The sequence below is a fragment of the Cotesia glomerata genome, linkage group LG7 (assembly GCF_020080835.1).
Source record: "Cotesia glomerata isolate CgM1 linkage group LG7, MPM_Cglom_v2.3, whole genome shotgun sequence".
NCBI lineage: Eukaryota > Metazoa > Arthropoda > Insecta > Hymenoptera > Braconidae > Cotesia > Cotesia glomerata.
The window spans coordinates 22,767,041-22,776,676 of record NC_058164.1 but is presented as its reverse complement, the minus strand read 5'-3'; the positions used below and the strand labels follow the sequence as shown (position 1 = coordinate 22,776,676).

The window sequence follows — 9,636 nt, the reverse complement described above, 5'->3', positions numbered from 1 at the left end:
AATAACTTATGATTTATCTACGTTGTATGTAAAAGTTATTCTTCATTAAATTACTATTTTGATTCATAAATCGTTACCAATAATGACCGGTTATACATTAATAAATTATAAAGCCCCTAATTAATATTTTGTATTTTCCTGAGTATTGTATTGAAGTATTTGTTATTTTTGAACAGAATGTAGGCCAAAGCTTTATTAACATTCTAGAGGACTTATTAGAACAATTCAAACGATTTTTCACCACGAGACCAATTGAATTGTTTGAACCATCATCAAGATAATTGACCTCAATCACAATCGTCTTGCGTGAAGTCAAGATCTCGAATGGTCACTGTAAATATTTATTAGTAGAGACTTCTGATTTTTACAACTGATTCTTGTTGAAATTGTAAATCGTTCTTCAGAATTGTTTCACATGTTTTTCTTTAAGTTTCAGTCAATAGAGTTACACTGAAAGTGTTGACGTAGTAATTTGTATTGAATCATTCCAATAGCTTCTAGTCACACCAATGTAATCCATTGCCAACCATTTAGACAATACCAATTTTTTCAGTTTAAAAATCAATAACTGGTACCAATTTTTTTTCTTGGCAAAACCCTAGCCTACACTGTAAAAAATCCGGAGTGAATCGGGAGTGAATTTCACTCCCATCACTCGGAGTTCCGGAGTGAAGTAATTAATCGCTCCGCGTAGGGAGTGAATCCGGAGTTTTTATTTGCGGAGTGATTTCGGAGTGATTTTGAATTTCACTCCGGAAAACATCCGCGTTCGGAGTTTTTAAAAAAAATAAAATAAGGATGAATTTTCGTTCTACAAAAAAAATCTCAAAATTAATCTTTATATATATATTTCTTCTGTGCGTGTGTTTGTCACTGAACTCCTCCTAAACGGCTGGACCGATTTTAATGAAATTTTTTGTGTCTTCTGGTGGATTCCAGAATGGTTTAGATTCACAATTCAGTCCACGAGAAAATGTTTATTTAATAGATTTTTTATTTATAAATTGTTGTTGACCTTGACTATCCACATACACTTTTCATATATTTTATAAATATCATATATATAAGATATATGAAAAAATTCATGTGGGTACTCAAATGAAAGGTCTCGATGAGTATGAAATCATAATGGACTTATATTTATGAAAATGTTAATAATTTACGAATGATAATGTATTTTGTTAACTAATAATGTTTTTAACGATATGAGCTCATTCCGATGTTACACTCATTGAGAGCTTTCATTTGAGTACCCACATGCATTTTTGATATATTTTTCATATATACATATGTATAATATATATATATATATATATATATATAAATATATAAATATATGAAAAATTGATGTGGGTACTCAAATGAAAGGTCTTGATGAGTGTAATATCGGGATGAGCTTATATCTTTAAAAATATCATTAGTTGACAAGATACAATGTCATTTCTTAATTATTGAAGTTTTGAAAGATATAAGCTCATCCCGATGTTACACTCATCGAGTTCTTTCATTTGAGTACCCACATAACATTTTTTATATATTTTATATATATGGTATTTGTGAAATGTATAAATATATAAAATATATCAAAAATGCATGTGGGTACTCAAATGAAAGCTCTTGATGAGTATAAAATCAGAACGGGCTTATATTTACGAAAATGTTAATTATTGAAGAATGCCAATTGCATATTGTTAACTAATGATGTTTTTAACTATACAAGCTCATTCCTAAAATTTCTAAATTTAAGACGTGTATACATGACAACGTCTGCCGAGTCCGCTAGTATATATATATTAGATGTTTCCTGCCCGCTTCGCTGGGCGAATTGTAACAGGAAATAAATTAAATTTTAATATCCATTGTAACTTTAAATATGCAATCATTTTAACATTTCCGTGGCTTTCTTACAAAAATTAATAATAATTGATACGAAGAAAAAAATTTTAAATGAGCATTGAAAGTTTCAGCTAAAGTCTATGCAGGTCTCATAAGTGAAGCTTAAATCTACCGAGCTTAAAGTGCGACGAATTTTCTGTTAACTAAAATTTTTTCCGTGACATCAATTTTTATAGAAAATTAATTGTATATGTTTTTTATGAATTCTATTGAAATAAGTAGCCAAATTTCTTTTCCACATTTCAAGTGCTTGGAAAATGCATTAATTTTAATCTGTTATATCCCCGCGATCCCGCAATAAAAGAATTTGTCGGTTATGTGATCTTCAAAAGTAAAATGAATGTGAAATTCTTAGTCCGTTGACTGGATAGCTACATGTAAAGTCAAGTTTTGGAAACCTTACAATGACTTTATCTCCGCTGCCAAAGAGACGATTGTTGTAAGGAAATTTTTACTGAATTTATTGAAGTTTAATATATATGTCCTAAGTTTCACGTCTCAAGAAGTCCTAGTTTATAAACAAAAACATTTTTACATTCTACTCACCACTCTGACATAACCAACGTATAAAGTCAATTATCACGAAATTTATTTTTAGCTGATATCTAATTATTAAGAAAGAAAAATATTTAAAACGGTTGGCCTTGGAGGCCATTCATGTAATTTCCTATTTCTCTGTAACGTCCACGTTTTCAAAATATAATTATCTAATTAGTCCCCGGCTCGAAAGTTGCTTGCCTGAGTCCAGGGTCCTAAACGGGGATCACCTTATCAATAACAAACTATAAACATTAAAACTCCATTTTAAATAAACCAAAGAAAAAGTAAACCTCATTATTGGCCTGATCGTTATATTAAAATTTTTTAAGACTATTTTAATTTTGACGATACGCAATTGTTTTGGTTTAACAATAAATTAAATAAACACTTGTTAATACAAAAAATACAAATTCTCATCCCACTATTTCTGTTTTGGCTTTTTTCAAAATATTTTTTTTTCATAGCTCCAAGTGTCCCCTTTCAAACAAACGAATGGCCATTCCTATATCTATGATAGCGTTCGAGATATTACAAAAACAAAATTGAAAAATTGAAAAAATCGCGAAATTTCGAATCTGCAAATTTTTTGAAAAAAATTTTTTATTTTTTTTCCTTTGGCAGAATTTTGTTTTGTAATGAAAGAAACTTCTGACCAGTATTTATCCAAATCGAAAGGGGTCCATTCCAACTATTGGTCGATTTGACATGGAATGACCCAAATATATTTAATCATCATAGTCATTTTTTAAAAGAGTTAATTTTTTCTTAATTTGAATCTTACAAAATAGCTACAAAACAAGAAAAGAGAAAAAAATTGGCTAATTTTCGAGAGTTCCAAATACAGTCAAATGAAACTGAAAAAAAAATTTGAAAATTTTAAGCCAATTAAATAGTATATTACACACCTAGGGAAGTAAAGTAAGAAATGTCTCAGATCACATGTAATTGTTGTCCGAGGCGAAGCCGAGGTCAACAAAGATGTGATCTGAGGCTTTCTTATTTACTTCCCGTGGAGTGTATACTATTTTTTTGTCCGACGAAGGCGGAAAGCGGCAACTTTGTTTAGCGCAGCGGGACGAAAGTTGCCACTTTCCGCCCGGAGGGCAAAAAAAAAAATTTTTTCGTTGCTCATTTTACTCCTTTTTATAGTTTAATTTTTTATTTTTCACCAGTATTATGATATTGCTTCTGCGATGCTGCATTATTTTCATATTTTATAATAAAAAACATAATTTTCTTTATACGCTCTTTTGACTTTAAGAAAAATTTTTATAAAACCAAAAGGGCATATACCTTTGAAATGCGCCCTTTTAGCGTTGGTAAATTAAAAATTTTTTTTTTACTGATCTTAACGTTTTGGATGATTCTAAGCTGATTAGCAAAAAAAAATAATTTTAAATCTTTAATTTTTTTTAATATCATAAATATTTAAAAAATAATTAGTAGAAATTTATTAATATTAAAAGGCTGATATTGTCGGACTTGAGGGTTCAAATTCGGACCTCTCGGTGAATGTTCGGACCCCTAGGTTCGAAGTCGGAGTTAAAGGACTACAAGGCTCGCAGTCGGATCTATTCTGGGTTAGAGGGATCTATATAGGCTCTAAATTTCGACTCGGGTGGGAGTGAATCAATTAAAAATCATTTACTCTTCACTCACTCCGCAAATTTATTACAGTTTGTAGTCAATATATTTTCATTAAATAACGATCAAGAACAGCATGACATCATTAAAGACAAAGTATAAAAGCTACGTTACGAAGCATCCTGTGCAGAGCAATCGAGGACATAGTAGAAGCCGCGACAAAACAAAATGTCTTCTTCATCATCTTCATCACCGTTTGCACCATCGGAAAATTCGGCGTTTTCGCCCTATAACCAGTACATTAACAAGTCGATTTGTATCGTGCCCAAAGAGTGGAAAGAATATTCCAAGAAAAATATGGACACTGTGCTACAGAGCAAACTCACCAGTCATTGGAGCGACTACAAGAAAGTAGAAGGTGCTGTCGTTCAAATTGGCGATGTAGCTGCCAAGATGGAGTATCATGACAATCGCATATGGATGAAACGTTACGGCGACAAGAGAAGCAGACCCCATCCGGGAGAATACGTCCTTACTCACATCCAAAAATACGGCTCGCAGCAAAAGTAGAAATATCACACTTTATTTGCAACATATTTTGTAAATAGCACTTAGGTAATAAATTATATTGAAAAATTATTCTTGTTTACTTTTGCCATCTTTGAAAAATTAATTGGAGATGAGTGTGACTTATAACGTTGGGTTACAAGCAGTGACTTTAACCCATCAGCACTCACGTTATAAGCATTTTGCTCACGCTCGATTTAAAACAATGAAAACTTTTTTTTTTTCAAATGGAAAGAGTAGATGAAATTTTTTTTACCTGCGAGTAATTTTACCTATTTTCAAATTATGAACTTTTGAAATGCTTTAATATTATATATATTTTATAAAAAAATATTTTTCTCATGCCCGTCGGAAATTGTGAGCACTCTTCTCATCACGAGATTATAGGTGTGACAAAAAAAAATTTACTTTCGGTAACGTTCGTGCTAGTTTGTGTATCTTCGTAACTGTATAGTTGCCCGGCCGCACGCAGATTAAACGTGAGCAAAACTCTCATCACGAGAGTAAAGATTACCAAAAAGTTCACGTGAGTGCTGACGGGTTAAAAAACGTTCAAACACACATGACTGACGTACTTCACGTCCAAAACAAATTTAGTTACTGTTTGATTGATACCAATAGGTGATTACAATTTACATTCAGAGTATCAATGTATGGTACAATCATTTCATAAATCAATTTGACCCCTTGGTATCCACGGATTTAATAGATTGTTACCTGACGCGGATCTCCTAACAGAAAATTGAAACATACTTCAATTTACATTTATAAAAGGGGTTACCTTTAAGCACTAGAAAATAAATTAGCCATCAATTTTCATCAATCCGATTTATTGGTTCAACGACTACTGAGTAGATTCGGTTTCCATTGCATCCGGTTTTGACTTGACGGAACTGGTACTCCACGAACTGTACTTAGAAGAACTGGAAGTCGACAAACTGGAGGTCGAGGAACTGTAGTTGTTTGATGTTGAAGATCCAGAAAAATTCGACCGGCGCTTGAAGAATGAATCTGCAGATCCAACTCTGTCCCATTTGTTGAGAGATATTTTCCGACGAGAGTGATGAGAAGCTGCGACGATTTCAGAACAGTCTGATTGATAGCCTGACATTTCTTCATCATTTTCATTGTTTGGTTCTTCATTGGAACTTTCGTATGTGTTTCTTCGCTTTTTCGTAGGATTAAGGTCACCATCACTGTTTATTATGCTTAGATCCTCCATTTGGTTCCACGTCCGTTTGAAACATGTCTTTTTTCTCACTGGACAAGTCATAGTTTACATTAACTGCACTTTTTTCGCAGTTATGCTTCGAATTAATTATTTATTATAGAAGAAACTTCATTTAAATTAATTTTAGACACGTCTTGCTTGACGAATGTTTTAGTTTATAATATATAGAGCGATGAATAATGAGGAAAATAACTCTTTGACCCGTAAATATCGATTCCAACATGCTTATCGTACTGCACGTTGTTTCTAAAATAACATTGTTCTGAAGCGACCATTTGATAAGCAAATTCATTTGCAAAAACAGTAAGTTGACTTCATAATGGAACTTCAAAGCCGTGTGTGATTCATAATTTGCGAAAATGTAAACACAAACATACAAACGAGTACAACGTTGATTTGTTTATTTAACTAAATTGGTCGCTTAGACTCTTTCTCACCTCAGTGGGATCTTTCGCTTTATCAAACTCAAAAAAGAAATATATTGCTCAAAAGAGTCTTTTTTTATTCCAAAATTTCTTATTTTTTCTTTACGAAGGTTATTTTGCTATCACTTATGTTTAAGTGAGTTTTTTATAGAGGTCACGATATTTTTTGTAGCGATAAATTCAGCCATGTGTCTTCTACTATAAGAAAAACTATTGAAATATAAGTTTAATAGAGGTCATATTAATTCCATTTTGTCAATATACGAATGAGAATTTTATTATCTTCATTGATTCTACGCACATAAATTATACTGACATTTAATTCGTATGCTAAATCAACTTTACGACTTCGTGGAAAACGCTGTTGAAAACACTTCAATATAAAGTCGACAATTGTTCCTTCCTACTTGCTGTTTTATGACCAATAAATTTGTGTTGTAAGCAATAAAAATTGAATAAAAAAAAAATGTGTGGGTGTGCAAGTCACACACGGTAGAAGTGAAACTTCTGAAAAGTCCCTGAATAAAAATACTTATTGAAAAGTATTGAAAAAATAAACAGTCGCTTCATGTAAACTGTATATTTATAAATAGATAGATAGATAGATAAATGTTTATTTAGTCCTGGAGCCTAGGCTCCCTCAGGACCATCATCAAATAATACAAAATAGTACAAAATAATAAGTACAGTAAATACAAAGTAAATGATAATAATAATACAGTATCATGATGAAGTTCAGCAGTTCTAATATAAAATAATATAACATTAGTTTATAGCATAATAATAACGTAATGCTGTTAATATTTTAATTAATCATTACCGTGCAAAAGTAATCACGGCACAAACTACGAAACATTTCGTAATTTTCGGCCCTAACATAAAAATACATATAAATACATAAAAAAAAATGAGGATTATTGAAAACAATTAAAATTTCATCATTTTCGATACTTTTCAATGAGTATTTTCAATCAGGGGTAGGCTTCGAAAGATTAAGATAGATATATAGAGTATCAAAAGTATTAGGATAAATGTAAGGTTAATTATTTTCACCGAGTTTAAAAATTATTTAATATTTTAATGGGCTTGTTTAAGTTTACTAAGTTCTTCGCTGGACTGAGCTTAGATTAGTATACCTTGTATTGTTTTCTTATAGATATTCTTTAGAGAGAATGTAGACACTTTTAGTTTTTGGTACATGATCTGCCAAGATCTCCCAAGAGCTTAGTAAACTTGCACGAGCCCGAAGTAAACAATTATATTACATATAATACATATTATTAAGTCTCTATATTTTCACATTGAACAAATGACACGAGAGGTTTATAGTAACTGAAATAGGAAACAAATGCTCTAGTTTCAATTTGATTTATATATCTTTGGGGTAATAATTTACAAGTAAGTTAAAAGACCCGGTTATTGATACTGGCCTAGTTATTGACACGCAATTTTATTTAAATTAAATTAAATAAATCGACTCTAATAAATTAATAAATATAATTTTTGAATTATAAATTTTAAGATAGTTGGTTTTTTGAGAAGATTTTATTTTTTTAATTAGAACAAAATTGTAAGTGTCAATCAACTAGGCCAGTGTCAATAACTGGGTCTTTTACCTTACACGGAAAAAAGAAAACTCGAAGAATTACAATATATAATGTAACGTGGCGCTCCTTGGTGAAATCTGGAAAAATTACAGTTTTAGATTGTAATTATTACAGATTGTATAAGAATTACATTGTAGAATGTAATATTTACATTGAAAGCTCTGAAAATTAAAATTCAAAGTTTAAATTCAGAAAAATGTTATTTCCAACTGTAATTTTTCTATTTTTTAATACAGCAGGACACTTATTACTATTTATAATGTAATTTTTCGAGTTTTCTTTTTTCCATGTAAGGTCAACCCCATTTTGGGCCATAACTAAGTGAAAAATTGAAATTTTTTTTTACTCTGCTTGTTTTTACGGCGCATTTGAGATAAAAATGTCGTGAAAAAAAAAAATAATGATTTCGATAGCTTTTTTGCCTTCAAAAGGAAAAAATTTTGGCTTTCATTTTTTTTTGGATAAAATTTTTATTTTATATTTTTTTGATGTTTTAGATATACTTTTTTTAAAAAGTACATAAAAAAACGAACAATTTAAAAAAAAATTGTTCAATTTGATGAAAAAAAAAAATTAGGAAAACGGTTGACCCTGAAGGCCATCCCTGCAACTTCCCGCTAATTCCATACTTAAGCGCTTAAAATTGCATCAATGACGTTTTTGAGCTCTTCGAGCTCAAAAATACAATTTATGGGTTATTTTGAGCTCTCCGAGCTCAAAATAACTGTTACCGTAAAATTACCTGTGATGAACATTTTAATTTTTAATTTTAACGAAACTCATTTCTAATTTTCACTTTGAAATTCATTTATTACTTTCTCATTTCGCTATAAGCAAAACTTCAGCTACGCCTAATCTTAATGCACAAAGTAACGCTGCTCACAGAATTTGACAATTAAAAGACAGAGATGAAAAGTATACGTAGCTTAATGACCGTTCCGGGATAAGGTAGAAATCTGCATTTATCCCGCACATGGACATATGTGCACGCGTGCACATGTTGGAAGTACCCGTGTGCGGTGCCACTAGTCTACCAGTCACCAATGAGCCAACCCGGCTTCCGTAATAGTGGGGATGCTACGAAGAGTCGAACAGAGAGAAGACCGAGAACGTCTAATGTGTTCTATCTCATTCTCTCGCTGGCTGAATCCTATACATTTATGTATTTGTGTTTCTATGGACTTATTTTTTCGTTTCATCGAGTTTGAAATCACAACGATTCTAAAGAAGTTTCACTTCAAAAAATACTTTTAGGTAGACATAACAAACATTGATAACGGCGACATAGAATGGGTAGATTCACGTTTCATATTTTTTATTAAAATAAGTTTCATAGTCGATAGATGAAATGTGGTGTCACGTATGGCTTGAGAAAACTGTTGCTAATATATCTCTTGCCTCATGATTCTACGTTACGGTTCATAAATCTTGTCATTTGATGCAAATACTACATGTTTTTATTATCAAAGAGATGTTAATCAATTCGTCACTACTTACAACACATGTCTCAGGCCTAACCAATCATGTAACGTCTTGTTATTAAAGACATGTTGATCAATTAGTCGCTATTTACGACAAGTGTGTCTCTGGCCTAGCCAATCATGTAACGTCTTGTCAATCACTTGCCTCAGAATGGTCCGCCCACGTCAGCGTGACGTATATAGGCTGCTTTCTTTACCAAATAATGTCCTCTCATTAAATGTAACCCGGGAACATTTTGATAAGAAGTTTACAACAAAGCAACTTACCTTCAGCTTCAAGTAATATGATATTTTATTGACCTTGA

At 31.5% G+C, this 9,636-nt stretch overlaps 1 protein-coding gene across 1 annotated transcript; it reads right to left on the bottom strand.

Moving 5' to 3' along the window:
- Positions 1-5,431: 5,431 nt before the first annotated feature.
- LOC123269762 (uncharacterized protein DDB_G0271670-like) lies at positions 5,432-5,860 on the bottom strand. Its single transcript, XM_044735598.1, has one exon. It carries the CDS (start codon positions 5,858-5,860, stop codon positions 5,432-5,434), a length of 429 nt encoding a protein of 142 aa, XP_044591533.1.
- Between the last annotated feature and the right edge of the window lie 3,776 nt (positions 5,861-9,636).

What these genes read in the sequence shown, in the direction of transcription:
- LOC123269762 (XM_044735598.1), bottom strand. Translation starts at nt 5,860, where the DNA reads ATGACTTGTCCAGTGAGAAAAAAGACATGTTTCAAACGGACGTGGAAC.